We start from the raw sequence: 24,187 nt of genomic DNA on the forward strand, positions 1-24,187 counted from the left end.
TTATTTTTAAAGTATGTAAGAATGAGTATTTTTTTAGCTAGATATTTTTTGTTAAAGCCACACTAACTACTGTATTTTTACCTTTTATATGTAAAGCTTGGCAATAGCTCTCAATGTATAATTTATTTGTTGGGTTTTTTATAAAAGGAAGTGCACCCTCTTGCTTCTGTTTCACAACACTGGTGATGTATGAACTGTCTTAGGCACTGCACTGAGAACTGTATTGAAACTGTACATGGGAACAAGTAGATTTGTCGTCCACTGAACCCAGTCTTCAAATGTTTATACTGTAGTTTTGTCTTAAATATACCACATCAGTGCAAAAGTCTTGCAGAGTCATCTTTAAGCACCGCTGCATTACACTGTTATGGCAGTAAAAGGTGGGTCACACGGGGCTGGGGACACAGGCTGTGCAGGGAGGGCCACTGGGCTGCTGCTGTAAACTTAATTTGTTGTCAGTTAAACCATAACTTAAGGTGGCACCTAAACTTGCAGGTAGATGCTAAAGAATGAAATGCCTTTTTTCCAACAGAGCTGAGATTGGCCAGGAGGAATGTCAGGTGTCCAGTGGTTTTGAAAACCAAAGTACCGAGGCGTGCGCCCAGAGAGGAAGCTTGAGTTGCTGAGTGTGGTTCCACAGCATGCAGGCCAGTTAACTGAGCAAACCTACTTTTATCTCCAACAAGAGACTGGTTTGTGTTTGAAGTACAGTAGTGCTAATGACTGTTTAAAGGAAACTTTTTATTTCCAACCCCTGACTTTGGTGAAATGCTTAAGAAGGTAGCAAAGGACAGCCAGACCATTTGATCATCTTCATTTCTCAACAATTAATAAAAGTATCAAAAGGAGGAGAAAAAAATTCCATCCAAATGACTAAGGTCATGGGAAGTAATTTCCCTCGTGGCATAATTGTTGTGTAGGTCAAACTGCAATCCCACTGATACGTCACTGAATGGTTCTTTAAATTCACTTAAAATAATGAAATGTTTAGGTTTTTTCTATTGGAAAAAACCTCTTTGAATATCTACATTTTAGAAGAAAATCCTTCTGCCATTCATGCATTTTAATGTTCAGAAACCAAATGTTAATTCAAGACAATGAGTTTGTTGAGGTGTTTAATGCTGATCGATTTGTTCTCGTAGATATGTAATTTATGATACAATAGCACATCTTGTGTCTCAGATGAGATTACCAAGAACGCTGCATCCTTTTGCTTTTATTCCATGGATTGAATTACTGTGGGCATATTAGATATGTGCAAGCTTCTCTGTTTTTCAGAGACATTCTAAAACAATCAAGCTTCAGTGGCAGCCCCTTCAGTCCATGCCCAACCAAAAATGGTGTGTTGTGTTTTGTTTCTAAATATTTGTCACTAGCTAGAGCAATTCCATTCATTATTTCATGCAGGCCACCACCGAGCTTTCAGATGGCAGCAGCTTGTAGTCACTTGCTTGGGCCTGGGATGAATTCTCATTAACTGCTACAGTTATGGAGAAATATCATCAGCACATGCATGAAGGTTCTCTTCCTCTCTGAAAAGGTAACTCTGGTGTGCAAACAGGAGTGAAGACACCTGAGGTGCTCTGAGAGCCTCGTTGGTGTAGCTGATGGCACTGGCTGAGTTTTGAAAGGGGAAATGACCCAGGAAATGTCATAGAGTATTATGAGCAAGGATTGTGTGCCTAGGCCCTGATACAGGTTTTTCGGAGAGAACCTGAGATATGGGTCATGCATGCTGAGAAGGAACTGAGATGTCAGGCACTCTTTTGGGCAGATGTGGGATACAGTCACTTTAAATCTCAAACCCCTTCCCTTCCAGCTTGAGGTCACCCTTGTTTTTTAAATACATGGGAACAGGCCAGCAAGGGGAGAAAGAGCCTCCAGTGGCTTCAGCAAAGCTGCTGTAGCAGAGCACCCCACTTCCAGGATCAGAGCTCTCTTCCCTTCCACAGCACTACTGGGGCCAACTGCGGCTCATCCTCCCACAAGCAAGCCCTGGGGCTGTGCCTGAGCCCACATCTCTCCAGGCACAGCCCCTCCCTGAGCCCCTGCACACCTGGTGTCCTGTGCAGAGGCAGGAACAGAAGGTCCCTTACAGCATCAGGTCAGCCTGAGAGGTTTGGGATCTCCGGTAAAGAAGTGGTGCCCAAGGTGCTGGTGCAGCCACCTGACTTGGCACACGGGCAGAGGCCAGGGGAGGAGATGGGGAGATGGGCACACTCTGCAAGCTGCTTTTTCCTCCCCGTGCCAAGCCATTGCCTTTGGGCTGGCTCATGTCCCGCCTGCGTTGGCTCTGAGTAAATGTTAAACCCTTTGTGGGGCTGCCAAAGGGAAGAGAGTTTGAGGGGGGAGGAAGAAAGGAGTGACAGAGGCTGGATGGCATTTTCCTGGGGCTCTTGCACATCCCCAGGATACCTCTACCTGCCGGGAGGCCTTCGCGTGACTTGGAAGAGTCACTGGTTTATTGTTGCCCTTTCCAGTTAAATTTCCTTCCCTTGTCAATCCTTGATAAAAGCCAGTATGTTATGGCAGCTCTCAGGATAATGCCAAAACAGACATGTCAGCCAGCAAAAGGAAAACAAGCTGCTGATTTAAGCTTGCAGTGCTCAGTACATGCTCAGCTCAGTCGCTGTACTGAAGTCCTTTCTGAACAAACCTCCTCAAACTGGGAAATTCTTGTTCTTGGAGCAGAAATTCAAATCCTGGGCAACCCTCGAGGCTGGCTGAAGTCCTAGGAGATGACTGGGGCTTGTGGGATCATGTTCCTTGTTCAGAAAGGTAAGTTCTTTATTCAGTTTGAAAATACAAATACATATTTTAGATTTGTGAAAGTAGAGAAAATAAGCACACACTGATAGGAAACAGAGCAGGCTTTATTTAAATGGAAGAGTACAATCCTCTCTGTTTCCAAATAAGGGTCACGAATGGTCCAAATAACTCTTATAGCTTTTTGCGAATTCATCTATAATTTTCCCATTGAATTCATGTGACAGCTACTTGTGAAGAGATGATGAAAAGTATCTGTAAACATTCTCACTTGAAATCCTTTATTCCTATGAAACTTAGGAAAAGCAATCTTTTCAAATATTCAGAAGTATTACACTTTTTAGTCGTTTCAGGCAGCAGCATTTCTTACAGATGGCTGAAGTTCTGTCAGAAGGCCATATCTTAGTAACTTCTATGGAAATAAATGCTTGGAACACTGGACAATATTATCTTTCAAAAAAACCCACTTCTTCTTTTCAGCAAAGAAAAATTATACATGAACTCAGGATTTACTCAGATAAAGGAGAAATGTGTAATGATCACTACCTGAGTTGACAAACAGAGAGATGGGAGTTGGAAAAGCAGAAATCCCTTTGTGGCTAAAACAGGAGTTACCAGTCAGAACAGCCCATGCTTTGTGCCACTCCTGTCAAGCCCTCCTCTTTCTGTCCCCCCACCCCGTTATGGGAAGTAAAACCCTTTTGATCCTGTGCTCAGTCATTAAAGCCAACACTCACTTGGCAATTCCTTTGTTCTTCCAGATATAATGTACTTCCTCTGGTCTAAGGCTGCAGATGATTTTCAGGGGGCACTCGTGGTTTATATACAATCCTTGAATATCTTCTAGATTTCACTCACTAACTTGTTCATTTGGTTTCTGTGGTGTTGTAAGGCTATCTCTTGTTGCAAATATATTGTGCAAATAACACTCAAGAAAACAAAATCTTAAAAAACTTAGAGAATGTTGCCATTAAGATTGATCAAATCCCTCAAATGTGACCGTATTTCCCTCTAATACAAGTGCAAAATGAGCAAGCTTTGACCCTGAAATGGCAGCTGTGGAGCCAGTAGGGGTTACTTGTAGTTCTGATTTTCAAGGCAGCATCAGCCACTGCAATTTGAAAGGATATGAACTGACCAGAAGAAAAGTAACAAAAAGAGCAGCATTCCAACAAGCTCTTCTCAGAAATCACAACTTACATGCAAGTTGTGACTTAAATATATGTTGGGTTTCGTTAACATTGTAAAAAATCTGTTCACAGCAAGTATGAGAAGGTTTAATTATTTTTTTCCCAAGCATGCTGATAGGAAGCTGAAGACAGTTGCAAGCAGTTGGTTTTCCACCTACTGCCACGGTGGTGGAAATTTATTCTTTCACTTTGTAATCAAAGCGATCACGAGCTATCGAACTCCATTTGTCTGAAGGAGAGCTCAGCGAAGCTGGACAAAGGTTTGCCCCCGATGAGCAGCAGGGTGTTGGTGCTGCTGCCCAGTTCATCCCCGGCGGTCGCGCACCCACAGTCACTTCCCTCCTCTTCACCCACAACCTGAGCGGCAGCCAGAGTTTCTCTCTCTGAAGAGGGAAACAGAGGGAGAGACTCGTCCTTTGTCAAAAGGCTTGTGTCTCTGTTTGGGTCCAGTTCTGCCTCTGAGGTGGTCTGAAATGCACGGAAGCCCACTGGCTCCAGAGGCAAGCTGAAGGTTTTCATTTCAATGGCGTTGCTCTCCTTGCTGCCAAATGCCCTGTCTGTGGGCCGCTGGCGGAAGTAGTTGCCAAAGCGAGTGTGCCTCGGGATGGGCACCAGCTGGCCACAGCCCTTCTGATCATTCTTCCAGTGGCTGGGGGATGTATTAGTGAAATCTGAGGTAGTTTGGAAATCAACACCAATTCCTAAGATGCAGTGATACATTTTAGGAGGAAAGTTTGCAGTACTACTAAGCTTCTTCCATGTCTGTGTATGGAAATGATACTTCCAGAGGTCATCATTAGGACTGGAATTTGAAATCCCTCCACCAAAAATCAGCATAGAGTCTTTGCAGACTATTGAAGCATGACCTACCACTGGAGGAGGTCCTTGGCTAAATATAAGAGAAAGCAGCAGTTAAGAGGAGACCAACAAGAAACTTAACGCTGATTTTAGCCTCCATTTTCCTTTTGGCTCAGAAGAATGGCTGCTGAACAGCTGCATTGGGACATCAGAATTACACTGCTGACAGCTGCATCAACGCATTGCCAATAGCTCTTCTGAGCAAAGCCAACTGGAGCCCCAGGGATGGCAGCAGCACCATATCTTGATCTGCGCAATTCCTACATCCGCCAAAAGGGCACCGCCTCCCCCTCCACCTGCCTGCAGTATCAAATGATAAGATGAATTCTTTCTTTCTCTGCTCATGTAGTGTAACACATAAAATAGTTTACCTTGTTCTGATGTTGGACCAGCTGCTGCTTACAAAGTCCCACTTCCACAAGTCCTTCTGCTCACTCAGCCCCATCAGTCCTCCGAAGAGGTACATTCCGGTACGATAAACCACTGCGGAATGGCCATGCCGAGGTCCTGGACCAGTGTTGTGAGATGGGCTGGAAACACACAACCACTTTCCTGTATCTGAAAGAAAATACTAATTTATAGGTGGTTCAGATTTAGTTGAGTATTTGAGAAGGGATTTATTTCAAGAAAAAAGTAACTATTCAATTGGAGAATAAAGGTTTCTGCTCTGAGCTTATTTCAGTATGAGTTAAAAGCTTAAATTCTGACACTGAAAAAGTGCATTTAAAAAAATCGGTTTTGAAATAAACTTTTAATGAAAATGTCAGATGCTATATGACAGATGCCATGGAAATTTTATTTACAGAGCAGTTTTTCCTACGGCTTTTTCAATTCATTAACTCTGACACAGAAAGATACTTTCCTGGCTGTAAGAGGGGAAAAATCAGTCAACAAAAACTTCATTAATGTCTGTGCTTATTCTCCCTGTGAGAGAATGAAGGATGAGATAAACCCATCATTTGTTTCAAAATAATGACAAAATGGCCACCAGATAACAAAAGTTATCCATTTAAGAAGTCTCTGGGAATCATCTGGTTTGCAACACCAGATTGGTGATGAATATGCTAATGAAAGCATCTCCTGAAAGGTTGGGCTCCCCACGGTCAGTCTGAGATTTGAGACTCAAAAGATGGCATTAATAGGCTGAAGTCAGGGTCTCTGCTGCTCCTGAATTTTTTTAGTAATCCTTGAAGAATTTAGTGAATAATGAACAAAGCATTATCCCTGATTTTCCTCTAAAACTGGCAAATACTGTAAAACTTCTTCCAGTGTAATAGTCTAATTTCAGCCGGGTATTAATTGAATTGACAGAATTCATCATTAAATGCTGCCAAACAGCAGCCAAAACTAATTTACAGCATTTCTACTGATAAGAATTTTCCTAACAGGGAAGGCCATGCTCTCCTGCAGCAGTTGTTGTTTTATACTGGATCAAAACCTTATCCTAGTTTTTTAACTTACCAAAATGGAAAGTCCAAAATTCCTGCGAAATGCCTTTGATGCCAAAGTATCCCCCGAAGATGTACATGCTGGAATGGTACACTACTGCACTGTGACCTTTTCTGTTAGCTGGTGCCAAGCTCTAAAACAATTTAAGACAAAAGCCTGTTAAGTCATATCAGTAGCAATGTCTGTCTTGGAAATACACCCTTTTTTCCCCCACAAATGACCCTGCAGTCCCAAACTTTCTCTTGAGTCCTCCACCACAAGTAACCAGAGCAGCAACTGTGTCACATCTTAATAATTTTTTGTGTGTAATTTCAAGGTGTAGAAACATTTTGAGGACAAAGTTTCAGTAGCAAAAAATGAGTGATTCTTTACATGTAGTGATATAAAACCAATCTCAGAAGACCAAGACATAAACGCTTCCACTCAGGTTTCAATTAGAAGTGGCAGTAACTTGGTGAGTCCACGTGTTCAGACTGAAGAAATGAAAAATGCTGCAGCACTTCACATTCCAAAATGTATTAGTGTGACTGCCAATCTGTTTTCACAACCCTACTTTTAAAAGCACAGGCTTCACGTATGGTTGCAATATTCCATTTAAAATTAGTATTCTTGATAAGGATTTCAGAAAAACAGAAGCAGCAGCAGAGAAGAGGACTTAACTTCTTATATACGACTTAAAATTTAAGAGCAGTATTTTTAAACACTGTTTTGAAGAAGGAAAAAGCCTTAGTTATTGAAAGTGCAAAGAAATAAAGTATAGCCACATGTCTCTGAAGAGATGAGATTGGAACTGTTTGGGGGAACATATTTCAAAGCAATCTGTTTAATCAACAAAGCAACAGGCATTTGATTCACACATTCCCCACTTCCTGGCTCCTTACCTCCTTCTCTGCTGGTACGTTACGGCACTCTGTCCATCTTGTGGAATCTAGGGGATTGATTTAATAAAGCGCAGTTTAGTTCCTGGACCACAAGAGGACACTCCTCCAACAGTAATTTTTCAAATTACAGATCTAATTTTCAAGTAAGTCTCATCCTGGCGTTTTCTACTGACAAGGTTGAAGAAATCTGCTCCCTGCTAAGACAGCAGCACCAAGAGACTCGCAGGAGACACAGTTGGAATGATTTTCCTGTATCCTTATCTGATATTGAATCATAGAGGTAACATACTGTATTCCTGTTTCCTAAGGCTAAATTTCACAATGCAGAAGTAACCTGTGATTTTCAGCATTATCTGAACTTGCAGGACTCCCAGATTTCCTGATGAACGTATGGCTTCTTCTACTTATCCTTATGACAACAGCATTATTCTTTCTTGTTCTTTTTCATAGATCTCCTAAGGGTAGCACCCAAATAACAGTCAGAAATCACAGATTTGTGATCACCATGAAGGAGAGGAAATATCAGGTACCCAGCACCAGAGGTAGAATGAGAACGCAGTGAAAGCTTGCATTACTTAAAGCTGTACTTGCCAAAGGATTTTAAATAATAACTATGAAAAAGCTAGACACACAACAGATTTTGAATAACTCATTCCCAATTTTCACTGATAAATACTGTGAGTAATAAGATGCTTTCTCCTTTAAAATATGTTCTATCTGAGGCTCTCTGTTTTTCTAGCAGGTATCTCAGACAAATGGTGGAACACACAAATGAAGGATTGAAAAAACCCCATTGATTTAAGTTTACATAGTGAAGTAGCAAAAGAAGCCAGGAAACTTAAATCTTGGTCTGGTCACAAGATTTACCAGCTCAAGAAGAGCTCAGTATCTCTCTCTTTCCTCCTCCAACATCAAAATAAGCAGCCATTACTATAGGCAGGATTTCCAAAGGGAGAACACAATCAATTATGACATTGCTATTAAATTCAAATGCTGCACTGCTTTTATTAGAATACACACTTAAGACATCCCAAATGTTTGTTCTTACGAGAAGAAAACCTGTGTTATAAAATGTTGATGGTAATTTCCCACCTTCTTATTTAATTATACTTGATTTTTCCTGCTCCAGCTTATGTGTTTCTTCAGTAAAATTACAAAATGAGATATACTTTACTAAACTGCTTTCTTCCATAATAAAACAAAGGGCTTGGTCTTTAAAATTCATGTAACATTAAAAAAATTAAATACTACATGAATTATTGGGTTTTATGATCAAATTGTAAACTTCAAAAGGAGGCAGGAGGAATGGAAATTCTGAGACCTTAAAATACATAAAACTTTCACATTCAATTCTGTAATTGAAGTAAGAGCTGACTTTTTGATAGCTTAACAGCCTAATTTTAGGGGGAAAATATGCACACAGTATTACACGGATTACGTCTTGTAAAGCTTGGGGAAAGGCTATGCTACAAGCAGCAGAAAACAGTTTGGTTCTTACTGTTTATTAGTACCTATGGACTTGGAATGTCCCACAGAAAAAAACTGGTTATTGTGTATCATACCAGTGTCATATGTCCAGAGAGGAATTTTTGCTTGTGTGAAAGCAGAATCCACCATCCCACCAAAAATATACAGGTTGCCCTGCAAAATGAAAAATATTTGTCACTGAAAATAATTTTAAAAACAATTCCTAAATGAAAGGCTGCTATCACCAAAATATAATTAACAGTAATGTGTATGATGATCTGTTAACAATTAAAGAGGCAATCCCAAAAAGCCACCAATTTTTAATTATGTCTTTATTCTCTCCCAGTAGGAAACCCTGATGAATATTCTGCTGTTCTAACGGGGACAGCATTCCAGAACCAGTTACTTCCTTGTCAGCCTGGGACAGCTTCAAGGATGTGGATCTGGAGCTCTCTGACTCACTGCTCAGGTAATATTAGATTTTGCATGTTTATAGAAATATTTCATTGCATTGCAGCTCCCGATATCCTAAATTCTGTTTTCCCCTCACAGACAAGGCTGTAATTCTTATTTGCCTTCACTCCCCCGTCCCTCTTCTATGCAAGCTCTTAAGTGAATGTTTTTATGCCATAGCTGATCATGCAAATGAATTCAGAGCAACTGTTACAACTGTACAGTTAAGTCAAAGAATGTGCTGCCAAGGTCTTTATCTTGTATTACTGTTACATACTGAGCACTGACTGAGGAAATTACTGTCACTTTATTCAGAAAGGTTCCAAAACATTGGTACAGCTACATCCAGAATTGCACCAACACAAAAATACTTTCTGGGTATAGTATTTTCTGTACAATAATCTATGGCATTTTATCGCATTGTATAGTAGGAAATAAAATGTGAGGATATGGATAATATAAATCTTGGTCTACTACCTTATAAGCCACCATTGAATGTTCTTCCAATTCTTCTGGACCATCTCCTGAGCAATCCAGCATTTCCCATTCATTTTTCGCTATAAACCAAAGCTGAAGTTAAGTGGTGCCCTTGACATAAACATTTGAGAAAAGGTGAAAAGATGAGCTTTGAATGTGGCTGTGCTGCCAGTTCAATGAGGAAAATGAAGTGGTTTGTCATCTTTCCTCTCTGTTAGTTCACAAGAAGTTCCCAAAAGTTAAATATATGCATTTTCCTATTTAGCAAATTTAAATGTAATAGAAATTGATGTTGTTACTGCTTGTATTTTAATTGTTATTACATCAAAACTCAACAAGTCCATGATAATGAACTCCGGGAAAATTCTGGTTTATTTCAGAAACAACAACTGTACAAGTCAGACCACATATTAAGTCAAATAAAACAAAGGGTCATACTTGATAGTGCATTGTTAATGTAAACCTACAAGGTATTGTATTCATGTGTTGCCTTTGTGCTCTTTTACATGCATAAACTATTCCTGCACAAGAGAGTCAGGAAAGCTCTTTGATATCCCTTGCTAGAACCAGGAGAATTTAAATGACTCAGTATTTCTGGTCAAGAAAAAAAAACAACAAAAAAACCCAAAAGGAACTGAACTAAAATCTAAACTTTCTGAGACGCTTGCAACAGGAGCGAACACATACCATCTGCCCAATGAACAAAATGCAGTTTATCCATTATTTTTATGGAGATACTTTAAATGGGAATAATCTGATAACTATGGAGTATCCCCAATTTCATGGTGACTGGATGTAGAATCTCTAATCCTGACATACAGGTGAAGGGACCAACTCACCGATGTTGTAGCGCCAAAAATCCCTCAGACTGGTCATGTTCCGCCCTCCATGGAGATAAACAAACCCTCTGCAAACGACACAGGCGTGTTTATATCGATCGCAGGGACAGGGCTTCTGCTGGGGGGCAGATTTCCAGCCGCAGTGTTCAGTTTTTCCTTTCATGCTGACAACTAGGATCTTATCCAAGGATCAACTTGTAAAGGGCAGCCATGTCAGAGGAGGTTCCCAAAACATCAGAGACAGGGCTTAAACCCTGTTTTGGTCTGCAAAAAGACAAAAAGTAATTTAAGGTTAAAAAAAAAGAAAAAAGAAAAGTCTCTGCCTTGCAATAAAATATTACCGTGTTTTCTTTTCAGTCCCATCAAAAGCAACATGACAATTTTGTCCATCTGTGATAATACACTAACTTAAGGAAAGCATGTGAAATTCTGACTCTCAGAGTCTTATATCCGTGAGGCTGGGACAGGAATATTACTGGAGCTGAAGGTTTTCCAGAGAATATCGGTGAGCTGAAGAGATAAACTCCAACACCCTAGGTTTGTGATATGGTAGAAACCAAGGCTTGGTCTTTTTTCACTACTAAAATATTTAAAACAAACATGTCCTTAAAAAAAAATAATTGAAAGAGTGAATATTAGAGATAAAAGTAATGCATTAGCAGTTGTCCAGAATTTGTGTAGACTTTTATCTCTAAACCTGCTGAAATGAGGATGGATCTGGAAAAAATGACACTAGCCCTTCCCATGCCACAAGATGTCACTGTGTTCTGTGAAGACACAAATACCAGGAAAACATTCCTCTAATAATCTGCTTCAAAAAAGTGGCTATGATATATTTTAACGTAGATTATTTTACAAAGCAAACACACACAAAAAAAACAATCAGCACTAGAGCAAATGCTGCGATTTGTGTTGGTAATGTGTCTGAGGAGACACCTGTCACCAAATGAGGTGACAAAGTCTCCCAATTCCAAGACTCTTCCAGTGAAAGCCACATTCCAGCTGCATTGAGAACCTAGGATGGAAATAGATAGGTGAGATTATGTCAGTATGGACACACGGTTAACTCTTCAGTACTGCAAAGTAATGCCTGTTCTTCCACAGTTACAGTGTTTTCCATACTTAACTTCTCCAGTTTATGTAGGCATGTATTTAGAATCCCAGTGGATAAAGTCATAGATAAAGTCACAGCTCACCATAATGATCATGCAGCAAATCCATACTTTTGATTGAAGACTATTTCCACGGTAAATGTGAAAAACCTATGCCTACTTGGCACAATTATTTCTAAATAAATTAATTTAAAAAACGCAAACAAGCAACACAGCAGAAATACCAAATTTGCCCTGGATATACAGCAGTAAAACCATTTACATCCACAGAGAACATTCATGTCAGCTGCTGCCCATGGCCTTATAGAGCAAAGCAGTGACAAAGGCTGGAAATTTTCCCAGCAAATCCAGCAATGTCCAAGGAGGTAAAATGAAGCCCTCTTCTTCTGATCTATATGCAAGTGTTTTTACTAGACACTTCGCCACAGTGTGACTTCAGACATATGAACTGTGCCTTGAAGTTCATTGTGCAAAACTATATTTAGCCACACATATGCTAGGGAAGGCCAACATAAGCCGTTTGCCCTGTGTGTGTCTGATTTCAGGGAAGGGGGTGGAGAATACAAAGTATTTACATCTCCATCAAAAGTTGCCGTGTTATAAAAAGGAATGAGCAATGTTCTCTTGGAGTCAAAGATGAACGAGCAGTTAAATACAAAAGAAAAAAGCTATAAAATATTTCTGTTCTGTAGAACAGTTTATATGTTTATATGTTCATAAACATGCTGAGTAACAGCTACATAACCCTTTATTTATTTTTCTATGTACTCCTATGATAAGCCTTCCTTTTTATTTTTCTCTTGGAATCCTGCATGTCTTCTGTTTCACTGCTGCACTGAAAGCAACATTTTTGTTTTACAGAGTTTTCAGTACTCTGCCTCTGTGCCAACATCCCTTGTTTGGAGGGGATTATATATTATATATCAAGCAGCACAACAGCATACCCTCTTCTTCAAATGTTTTCTCCTGTGTTCAAGTATTTCCTTGTTCCTGAAAGCCTGGATTTGTCCTAGGCAAATTCACAAGCTATCCTTCCCTCCATCCATAACAACGAGGCTCTCTGTTGTCCCTTCACACCACCTCCTTCCTCGAGGCTGTAGCAGATGAGCACTGGCAGATCTGCCCCCCTTTGCTGCTCCACCAGGTGTAGAGGCAAGGTGTGTATCCAAAACTCAGCCGCTCCAGTTCACAGCTGCCCTGTCCAGTGGCCATTCCCACTTGGGAAGTAACTGTCAGCAAAGTGCCAACATAAAATCTGGGGGGAAAGAAGGAAGACCTTTACACCACAGTCTACCTGCTTAAGTGGTAATTTATCTAATGGTAACTTTTAAGTCCAGGGCAAGTTGTACATAATTTGAGGAAAAACAAGGATTGCAGTAAAACAGTCTAATACAGAAGATAGTCATATTTCATATTAATATGAAATTAATGTATCTGAGTTCATTTATCATCCAATTTACCTCTGAAATTTATCATTTGTAAGACTGGAATGTATTCAGCGACAAAAAGATGCTGGAAATCTCTTGCAGCATTTTTTGGCAAGATTAACTACTCAAGTTCTGTTATTCTTTTTTTATGCAAACCAGTATTGTAAGCTATTACAGTAAAAACTGAAGTCTATTCTTTGTATTTTCTCTGAAAGGATACAAAGAGAGGCAATGTTTACCAACGTGTGCATTTCTCATTTCCAGGGGAATTAGCAGCTATGAAGTAGTGACACATTACAGGTGTGTAAGTCCATAATGCTTTCTGGCATGAAATTGAAAAGGGAAAAGCAGCTGAAGTCATGAAACACAGATTCTCTCCCTAACTCTGCCAAGCTTCTGTGTAACCACAGCCAATTCATTTACTTCCACAGCTAAATGAGGACGGTCACTTCCTTAGTACAGCACTTCAATTTGCTGATGCAGTGCTGTGTGACAGTGCCAAGGTATTACTATTATTGATATAATTTACTGTGAAAAAGGTGATAGGTTATTAATACTTTACAAAAGTAAAATCGGCTTGCCCCTTGAGGGATTTTTTTCCTCAGCTACAAAGCATTATCCCTCTTCCTACATATTTCTGCCTCTTATTCTTCCTACAAACCTTGCCTTCTATTATACAAACATTCAGAGAAGAAGACAGCCCTGATTTCCTATAGTAGAATAGCAACAAAATCCTGTCTAGTTGTTTATCTACCCCAGCTGAACTCTGTGTAAGGCAGAAATGCTGGATGGGGTAGCAAAAGGCCGATCTGGGATGAACTGAATGTGTGTCTCCTCCCAGTCGCACCTTTTGAGCATCGACTGACCTTTGGGAATCATGACCATTTACTCTCAGCTGAAGCATTCTTGGAAGCAGACCTACACTCACTAACACTCAGTTAACAAACTGCTTCATTTCAGAGTTGGGGAAAAAAAACCACAAAGTCAATCATGAATCTTGCCTTTCCTCACTGGTATTTTAAAATGCAAACGTGACTCCTGGACTGCCTTTCTATAGGACCAGGCTCACCAGAGTTCATCTACTGTCAACCTTAACAGTGCCATTTCCAAAAGAAAACTGCTACTCTTCTGAGAACAATGTCACCAGGGATGTCCTCTGTGTCATGCAACACTGACCTCAGCTTCAACTTGCTACAAAACCAGTTATCCAGTAGGAAGCTCTAACTTCAGCAGAATTAAAAAAAAAAATATACAAAAAGACAACTCAGAACATTTTTATCCAACTGTTTTTTTTCCCCGAAACAGCTGTAGCACACACAAAAATGTCTGCTGCTCTCCAAACTCTTCTGCCATTTCATTCTAAAAATAGCTCCTGTGCAATCAATCCCAATTGTTAAAGGACTGGAGGAGCTGTGAGTCGAGGGCCTGGAGAGCTGCAATTAGTACAGTAACTATAGCACTGAGTGCGTATCAATTAATGGCGCCCCACTACTGTTTCATAATACAAATAATTCAGGAAATGTAGCAAGACAGGAATTACATCAGGAAATGTAGTTTATATGATCATTATATAATTATTTATATTTCTGTAAGATGTGTTTTCTCAGACAAATTATTTATTTATTTAAAGTATTGCTTAAATTGATCTTCATTAAAGCTTTTTTCTGCCTCAGCCCCTTGATTCATTTCCATCTGTTTTCAATATACTCAAAAAAGTTTCATTTTTAAAATGATTGAGCCTTTTGAAATATAATGAGATAAGAAACCACTCATATTGGGGCGGGGGAAAAAAAGGAAATCTTATTCTGTTTTGGGGATTTTTTGTTAATGACCCAGTTTTCTGAACTCAAGCCTTGAACCTCTCCATGCATTTTCTTACTGGGCAACTTGATGTTTTATTGCTCTTCAAAAACAATAACAGATCTTCCTGTTTGTACTTATCATAGAAACCCTTCCTGTGGTGCTTTTATTGTAATGCTTGTTCCATCAGGACTGCCTGCATGAATGAGGAAACTTTGACTGAGGACTTGCAAGGCAGTTACAAAGCTTTAAAAACACACCCAACTTGTTTAGAATAGTTTAAAAAATCCAGGTTTTTTTCAGTATATCACATTTACTTGCAATGCTTTTACTGTATGTCTGATAAATTTTAGTATCTTCAGGTTTGCTATTTTATTATTTCCTAAACTCAAGATGCTATGAACTGTTTCTAGGCTGGGGTTTTTTGGTTTGGGTTTGGTTAGGTTTGGTTGGGTTTTTTTCAAAATACAGGAAGTAATTTTCAGCGAACCTCAGCTTTAGAGTTTCAACCTAGAAGTCTGAATCGCTCTAAGACCATAGGGTATCTGTAATATTTCTGTATTATTAGGATTCTGAATTGAAATAAGGGCCTGGCTTTGCTCTGTGTTGTAAAAAAATGCAGTTACTACATGTCTGAGCTTACAACTGAAGCATTGAAGACAAAAGGAAGGAGATGGAAAGCAGTATTGCTCCTTACAGGGAGAAGCTGAAGGACAGAAAGAGGGTTTGTAAAATAACAAATCAAAGCAGGGGACACGGCTCCATCCCGATTTCAGGGTTCAGAAGAATTACAGTTACTTTCAAGTAAAACAGTAACAACCCTGCTGTCTGTTTAAAGCTTAGAGTAGAAATATTAAAAATTTACAGAAAAACTGTGAGACATTTATGTAGAATAACTCTAAGTTGAATTTTAACAAGTTTAAGGTAGTATTCGCAAACATTATCTAGTGCTTCAAAATGCTTTTTGAAGTGAGCAGGTATTTTAAAGGGCGTGACTCTTCTGAAACAGCCACATATAATTACAGTTTCTATATGCTGTAAGCCTCTGTATGTAACTGCTACTTCTGGAGTCCTGCCTAGGGCACGGGCATCTTCACTGCAAAATAGACAAGAGTATCACAGATCTCGCCCTGAGAAAAGCTCACTGCCTGTTTCTGGAGCTCCGCAGGCAAGGTACTGCATTTCTTTAATTCAGATCACATTAATATTAAAGCTCTAATTTTAAAAGTTCATAATAAATTTATATGTTTGCATATCATTCCGAAATTAAATTTTGCAAAATGACATTGCTAATATATTGTCTTTTGGGTTTTTTCTAGAAGCTTTCACCCAGAAAAGAAAATCTTTTGCAGTCAGCAGTGCTGTGTAGCACTACTTCATCTCTACTACCAAGTGAGTTCTTTAGTAGTAATAAATTAACTTATTAAATAAAGAAGTATAAATATATCCAGTTGTATTTTCTATGTGCTAGGTATATTTCTAATTTTTAATGAAACAAATATAAAAATACAAACTTGGAGCAATACAGTAAATATTTCATCTATTTCCCAAATATGGTGGAGGAGGTAGTAACTGGAAAAAAGAAATTCAATGTTTAAAATATTTCTGGGATTGTTACATTTTTATGTACACCTCTAGTATATGAATCAGAAAATTACCTTTGCCACAGTATTGAAATATATTTTATGGTACAGACAAAAATAGATACATCTATACCACCTTAATTTCCTTAGTAACTTAAAATTTCAGTTGTTGCTGAGTTTGGTTTGTTTGTTTTGTTTCATTTTTTAGAATGAGGCTTTTTAATAAATAAAAATCAGAATAGATAGTTTTGATTAATAGATCTCCTTAGGTAATCTGTTAATTATGATTTCCAGCACTGCAATAATCATTTGACTGCAATTCAATTTTGAATGAAGTTTCTGAGAAAGAGCTTCCCTAAATACACATCCATAGGTGGCACAAGTATAGCATGTTATGGATATATAAATCCAGGGCACCAGCCATGCCTGATCAAAAGTTCATGCTCATAATCAAAGACTGTATGGGGGGGGTTGGTCCTTATTAGAATATTTACTTCAGGAATCTAATCTGCTTTTCAGATCTTATTTAGGATCCTATTTAGGATCCTCCATCCATAGGCAAAACTCAGTCTCTGTTGTGGTCTTGCCACATAGCTGGGACGGACACCCTGACTGTCAAGTGTTCCTGCAGGAAGACGGCTCTTCAGGAGTTACTGGAGACAAACAGGTGATTTTTCATGCTCTATATATGACAGAGGGAGGAAATACAGTTCCTGGTTCTCACATTTTAAGATAAAAGAAATAAGAAACTCCTGCCATGATCATAGCACAGTCTCAAGATGTATTTGGCCTTTTACCCTTTCCTTGGAAGTAATTTGTCCTGTCACCACTGGAACAGGTCATTTCAATACAGGGGTCATCACCCCTTCCCCTGGAAATAGCAGCTTTCAGTGTTCCTAGAAGGCATCATTTGGGGCTTTCACAAAAACTAACCAGCTGGGTTCTTTCAAGATCCAGTAGGCAGATGCCCTGGAGATTGAATGTAATAAATCTGTCCTTAGGTGTGACTGAATGCATCTTCTTGACAGCTTGTGACCTGCTGCTGAAACAACTTCAAAATACTTTATTTCCTAAGGGAGGCTCTACTCATAGTAATGCACAATATTTTCTAGGTTAGGAAGAAAGACTCTGGTTGACAAAAGGAATAAGTGGCTGCCCAGCCTGCCTTCTCTCCTCAGGCACAAATTAGGATATTAGAGTATATATACTTGACAGCTGAGAGCATATCAGTGAAAAGCTATTATCTTCCATTAAAAGCAAAAAGTCTGCACTGAATTTTACTTATTTGTTCTTTCTATTCCCTGACTGAGGAAAAGAAGCATCTAATAAAACGTTCACCCACACTTAAAACTTAATGCCACACTTCATGGAAGATAAACATTTGTGTTTTTCTTGTCCCTAAGACATTTTGCCCTTAGACAAACATGTATCAATGAGATAGAGAAGACATACAAGGTTATGAGAATAGCAGAAGCTGTAGCTTGAAGAAATATGAAGGAGGAAAGAGAGGGCATTTGGCAATAAGAATAATAAAATGTTCCAGCTGGCAAATATTAAAACATCCAGATATCATGTTAGAATCAGTATGAATTTAGATTACACTGTATGGAAGAAGTCATGAGAGACTTGTGTGAGAAAGACTCAGATGGCACAACTGGAATGACTGTCAGTCATCACTGGAAGAAAAGCTGAGTACAAAAAGATCTTTTATAGGGAAGATGAATTTACACAGTCAGGTGAAAGATGATTGCATAAAAACAGATGATACAATTGCATAGCTGGAATAGATTGCATAGAGAGGCATAGATGGATTTTAGTTTGGCAAGGAAAACAAAGGTGTCAGTGGACAAACAGTAATAATAACCATGATGGCTCACAATAACCTTGATGCCAACAGTCACTGGGCTACACCAGCAAATGGAAAAAAACCAAACCCACATAATTTCAATATATAAAGGAGACAGAAAGCATATGAGTAACTTTACACATACACGTTGTCGCTCCAAATTCAAATGGAATTACTCATGTGAATAAAACCAGTGATATGCATGAGCCTGAACAATGTAGCCTAGATACCAGAGCAAAAGAAGGACCAACTCTTTTGTCAGAAGCCTGAAAAAATGTTTTGGAAGCTGTGTTCATATTCAGACTCCAAATGACAGGGTCCATTTTGGACTGGAGTCTGGCTTTCTGAAAAATTCTCACTCCCAGATGACATGGTCCAGTATTCATCCCAAGCCAGATGCACATTGGCTTGGGTTTTGGATGGTTGCATTTCTTTGTTTGTCTTTTGCTCGGTAGAAGGCATTTTGTGCTTTATGCTCGTTGATTGTAGAAAAGGGAATGAGCAAAAGCAGGGTGGTGAATCTCCTAGACTGGAAGCAAGGAAAAGAGCTCTGGCTGTCCCTACCACGGACCTCCTGCGCAGCACCGGGGAAGTCGCAGGTCCCTCTCCCCAGTGGTGTCGTGGCTGCTGAGCGCTGACGCCGCTTCCTTCCTTTCATGCGCTTTGTTTCATTTCGTACCTTAGGATGGAAACGACTTTGTGCCCAGCTGCGCACAGCTGTGCCCCTGCCCCGCTGCACGGCAGTGCCGCTGTGTGCACTGGCGGGCTGTCTCGGTGCTCCCTGGGATGCTGGGCGTGCATGGATGCTCTCAGAGCCCTCACCGCCTTTCCCCTGCTCCTCCGGGCGGAGCTCCGGCCGCCCGGGCGCTGCTGCTGCTCCTCGGCGGGCACCGGGCGGGCTCTGAATGCTGCGGGGGCCACCGCCCGCGGGCAAGGCCTCGCCGCCCTCGCCTCTGATCCTCTGCTCCCCACCACGGCTGGGCTCTTCCTGACAGGGACGTGCGGAAGGGGAAGAAAAGAAAGAAAAACAGAATCCCGTGAGCTGGCGTGCGGCCGGGAGCGCACCCAGCCCGCGGCCGCCCCTCGGCTCTGCCCGCACAGGGCACCCCCCGCCCCAGGCGCTCAGCCCACCCCGGGGGCGAGGGGGGATCCCCGGCCGCGGGCCCTCCGCCCCGCGGGTCCGGGAGCCCCCGGCAATGACCCCCCTCCCCGGGGCACAGCCGGGCGCCTCCTCCCTCCCCGGGCTCACCCTCCCCGGGCTCACCGTCCCCTCCCGCGGGCGGCGGGGCCGGCGGGGGCGCGGCCGCTGCCCGGAGCCTGCGCGGCGCTGGGGCGGCTCGGGCGGTGTCGGGGCCGCTCGGGCGGTGATGCTGCCGCGGGTCCCGCGGGCGGGGACGCGCTCGGGGCTGGGACACGGCCGGACCTGCCCGGCGGCGGGTCCCCGGCGGGGGAGGCTGTGCCCGGGAGGCCTGGGGTCCTGCGGGCTCTGTGCCTTGCCGGGAGGAACGTGCCGTGGTCGTTCACTGCCCTGTTAGTCGTGAAGAGCGTATAAAATCTCCTTTCTGGCCTGAATGCAGCCGGAAACAAACATATATATATATATATATATATAAATATTTTTTTTGTCGGCGGTGGGAAGGGGGAGCACGGGCAGTGGTGTTTGTTTGTGTGCTCCGTTCCAAGCCCTTTTAAGTCAGCGTTTAGCCCAATTTTCCCTCTGCATGCTTTTCTGAGCCCCAGCCCCACCGCTTGCTTGGACTTGTGTCCTTGGCTTTCTGCTCAGCTGCTTCAGCTACCACCGGCTCGCTTTTTTCCCCGTTTCTCCTTTACAGGTACATAAGGTTTCATAAAACAGGAATGAAACTCCCCCACCCACGTGTGCCTCTATTTTCCATGTTGACATGTTTCTCTGCTTTGGGGCAGAGGCTACTACTTCTTCCTTAGTATTGCTCCTAAAAAAAAGAACGAATGTAATTGCTTTTTCAAGTAACTGTAGGTGGAGGCCAACAGATAGACCCAGTCCATAGCAATGCAAAGCATGTGGCCTGCACTATGTGAATAATACAAATACATTTGGGTTTAGTATATTATGTATAATATATCCAAGTGTGGTAGCAATATGTGCTTCTGAATTTTTCATGCTTAGACTCGGGCGTTATTTAGAGGTCAGTCCAGAGCTACAGTGCAGCACTTTCTCCAGACCCTCTTAATTGCATTTTCCTAGGAATTCAAGAAAAAACCAAACAAACAACAAAACCAAAACCCCAAAACAAACCCACACATATTTCATAAAAAGAACTCTGAGATCATTAGCTAACATTTGGAAGTCCCTCAAATTAACATGCGTGAAGGACTGTGGCCAAACTCCCACTGGCTCCCATAAAAGCAGTAATCAGTCCTTCAAGCAAGATTCTCCACGAAATAACACCCAGAAGCCCCTGCAGAAAGGATTGCCAATCTCACCATCTGACTAGATTAAAAACAGCAGTAACAATGTGATAATTGACAGGAGAAACTTCCCTGACAAGGAATGAATCAGTGTTTATTTTTAGCCTTTCCCCCAAACGCTTTATTTAAACGAAAGATTAACTAATTATTTCCGTCGTTGTATTGTCCACACTAGAAATAGGAGGTGGCAGATTTTTAGTATCTGCAGAGAGCACTTTGTTTTGACTCTTCCTTTGAAAGGGTGAGATTATGCCAGTTGTCCTTTCATTTCTAGTCCGATCAAATATGAAAATTGTCAAGGTTTCACTAAATTAAACACCCCTCAATCAATATTTTTTATTTCCGAAATAGCAAGCCTCAAAAAAAGGTGTCAGAAAATGTAAATTGTGATTGTCTCTGAATCCCACCTTTGCTCCAAAGCTTCCCTTGGACAACAAATCAGTATTAATCCTATCAATTCAACTGCCCACTGCAGCCTTTTGCAATGACAGAGCACTCCCATTCCAAGAAGATAAGGCTGCTCTACCTGTGCACAGGAGCCACCAATAAAATTTTATCTAGAAGGTGGCAGCTTACCAAAGAAAAGACTGGCTAAAGATTTGTCCTGTTTTATGGGACAAATGTGAGGGCACGTATCAATCCCAAAGACACCAAGTAGTATCTATGTTTCTGGTAATAGGATTTTTGATTCTGCTTTGTTTTGAAGCTTTGTTTTGAAACAATTTTTCTTAATTGTTTTTTCTTCTTAATTTTTTTTCAATTTTTTTCTTGAATTTTGAATGAATTGCTGATTGCAGCATTGGTTTCATTAGCAGAAAATGAATCAAACTACTTCGAAAATGTCTTAGGACAATGTTTTGGTTTTGGCTTACCTACTGTGGAACTAAGACACATAAAAGACTCATTGTTTCATATTAATTTCAGTCCTTAACAATGAGTCTCATTTTCAGCATTTGAGTATTTATCCTTCAATACAAAATATTTGGGTCTAATTTCTTTTCTACGCTTCTTAATAATTCAGGTAGTTTTGGATATGACTACTTAGGCTAGACCAATTCTAGGTGAAATAATTTATTTGTACCATTTTAGTGTATATACTTGGTCATTCTTGAACAGAGTGAAATGTGAAGTAGAACGTGGTCATAGAAATAACGGGAAATTGTCAGTTTCTTTACGTGCAGCCCCCTGGTCTCTTACAGAAGTTAGAGCGAGAAACTGCAGTGTTGTATAGCTCATAGGAGAAGCCTGGACCTTCAGCATCTCATCTCACATGCTAGTGCAAGAGATGCATCAAAATGGAACTGTACCTAGAAATTAAAGTATCACTTTTCCTGTTTCTGCAGCTCCTGAAGAAAGATGGCAGAAATGGCCGTTCACTGAGATGAGCTTGGCCTTGCAAGTGTTGACTGCAATGGTGCCTCTACAACCCCAGATAACTTAATTTCTATTTAGAAGTAAGATGCCTGCAGAACACCAACGGGAACATTGTATGAAATGATTTAATCTGAGGGCAATCAGGCCGAACAGACCCATGAATCATTCATAGTCATTCATACACATCCGCATTGCAAGAGTAAGTTAACTGCAAAGGAAAACACTAAAGATGGGGGGAGGGTAAGACAGAGAATAAGGTGGATCAGTACAATCAGCCTGGGGTTTTACATGAGGTTTTAACCAGAATTTATTTTATTGGCTACAGACCAAGTAAAAAAAAAAAGGGTTTAGGGCAGAATTTGAGCTTTTAAATCTAAAACAGAGATGGTGGAAAACCCCCAGTGAGCTGTGTCTAACCTTGCATCATGCCTAGATTCCCAAACCACCTTTCCTATTTTCTAATAGGCTATTCTCTGCTGCGTAGAGCCTCTCTGTGTGCCTAGGTCTGCACCAGTTCAACAGGACTAAGCAGCTTGGCACTCTTTCATATCTTAACTCAATCAGGAACTGAAAACTTAGTGTGGTCTCCATGCAGGTCTCCAGAGTGGCTCAGTTCAAGGGGTAATCCTCAAACCCCTCTAATGGATGCCAGTCAGACTGAGTCTTCACAACTGCAACTGTACCCATTCCCTCTAAAAGACAGTTTTATGATCTACTAGAGCAGGTAAAGCATTTATGCAGGAAGTGGAAGGTCTGAGTTCAGGGCCTGTTCTTTGCAGATCAAAGATATCAGTAGTCACATTGATGTCTGGGTGCCTAAGTATTCACATGAAACCAGCCTCAAAGCTTGATCACTCGCACTCTCAGCTCTGTCCCCTGCCCAGGGCACTCCAGAGCAGGTGGTGAAGCTCTGTACAAGGATGCTTAAATTAGTGTTGGTGTGTTCCTCTCAGATCTGACTAACGCTGCGCCATCAGAGAGGGCTGAGGAGCAGCAGAGTGTTTTAGCTGAGCTGCAGCCCTACGATGGTGGTGTGTATTGAGTGTAGCTGTGCCAGGGGCCGCCCCCTTCAGCGTGTTCCTGCTCTTAAGGAAGGAACAATCTACATTCATTGTCTAAACTGTTTCAATATGGAAAACTGGTTAAAAAAAAAAAAAAGAAGAAAGATAAGTTATGAATTTTAAACAGAAACGTTCCTCTCAGCCCAGCAATAGCTATCGGGAGTTTGGATCTGAAGCTATCAGACTGGGAGGTAAAACCAGTACCGGCTGCTGGTCAACTGTCCGGGAATGCCTTCAGTAAATACAGGTTTGGGAATTACCGCTGGATGGCAATCTTGTGCCACAGAGGATGTAACCACATGTGATTTTATTTGGCTGCAGACACTGACATTTTTTAAAGACCAGAAACCAAGTCCACTTCTTCCGAATACCATCATAAATTTAGAGTGAATTCATGTAAGGCATTCAGTTTAATTTAGAGTTGCACCAGCATAACTGGGACAAGAATATGAACCAGATGTTAAGAAGTGTTATTTTGACTGTTAATTCTATCGATAAAGTTCTGAACAATTTATGAAACTTAAATACAAGGAGCAAGCACAGAGGCTGTAGGCACAAAAGACCAAGAGCACCGAGCTTCAATTCTTCTGTGTTGTTACAGTCCACATGAAATTCTAAAAATTGACCTTTAATACCTTGTTGTACACCAGTGATTTTACCCTTAAGGCTGCTGCATTATACACACTATTCTTTAAAAATACAAGTAAGTTCTACTACGACTGGCTGTAAAACAGGAAGTTACCTTAATTCAAAAGTCAACATTTGAAGTCTTTGTTTTAAGGTTTCCAGTCTATATATTTCAAATGTTCAGTTTCAGTAATCTCTAATCACAAATATTATGCATTTATTTTGAAATATTTGAAAAATGCCTCAATTCTTTTCACATAGAATAATCCTTCTGTGAAACTCAACATTTTTTTTCAGAAATTATTTAGGTTTTTTGAGAAGGAATCAATCTTGGACTAAATCTGCATTTTGAAAAGGGGTGATTATCTTAGCTCCCTAGTGGAATAGCATACTATTCACAATAACTCTTTATTAAAGACAACCCATTTGGCTTAACGTTCTGTACAGATGTTGTGTATCAATGTGGTGTATGGGAGAGTACCAGGAAATTTCTGCAACTGCATTTGAACATCAGGGAAATATCTTCATT

General features: G+C 40.7%; 1 protein-coding gene across 5 annotated transcripts; it reads right to left on the reverse strand.

The window, feature by feature from the left end:
- Positions 1-2,508: 2,508 nt before the first annotated feature.
- LOC108501542 (tip elongation aberrant protein 3-like) lies at positions 2,509-19,046 on the reverse strand. 5 transcript variants are annotated; one of them, XM_017823534.1, is made up of 9 exons: positions 18,971-19,046; positions 18,720-18,827; positions 10,381-10,644; positions 9,542-9,621; positions 8,707-8,785; positions 7,145-7,191; positions 6,276-6,396; positions 5,186-5,372; positions 2,509-4,845 (listed from the first exon to the last, which is right to left on the reverse strand). In XM_017823534.1, the coding sequence occupies exons 3-9, from the start codon at positions 10,541-10,543 to the stop codon at positions 4,161-4,163; spliced, it is 1,362 nt and encodes a 453-aa protein (XP_017679023.1). In that variant the 5' UTR covers positions 10,544-10,644; positions 18,720-18,827; positions 18,971-19,046; the 3' UTR covers positions 2,509-4,160. The 5 variants fall into 5 exon arrangements, with proteins under 5 accessions (XP_017679023.1, XP_017679024.1, XP_017679022.1 ...); XM_017823535.1 differs by having other exon boundaries at positions 18,713-18,827; positions 18,971-19,044; XM_017823538.1 differs by having other exon boundaries at positions 2,510-4,605; positions 18,971-19,044.
- Positions 19,047-24,187: the final 5,141 nt, after the last annotated feature.

The sequence above is a fragment of the Lepidothrix coronata genome, unplaced genomic scaffold, assembly GCF_001604755.1.
Source record: "Lepidothrix coronata isolate B3197 unplaced genomic scaffold, Lepidothrix_coronata-1.0 Scaffold103, whole genome shotgun sequence".
Lineage (NCBI taxonomy): Eukaryota > Metazoa > Chordata > Aves > Passeriformes > Pipridae > Lepidothrix > Lepidothrix coronata.

Coding starts and splice junctions, on each gene's coding strand:
- LOC108501542 (XM_017823534.1), bottom strand. CDS start 10,543: ATGAAAGGAAAAACTGAACACTGCGGCTGGAAATCTGCCCCCCAGCAG. Junction 7,192..8,706: donor TCTCTGGACATATGACACTG/GTATGATACACA, acceptor TCAATCCCCTAG/ATTCCACAAGATGGACAGAG. Junction 6,397..7,144: donor ACGTACCAGCAGAGAAGGAG/GTAAGGAGCCAG, acceptor AAATTGTTTTAG/AGCTTGGCACCAGCTAACAG.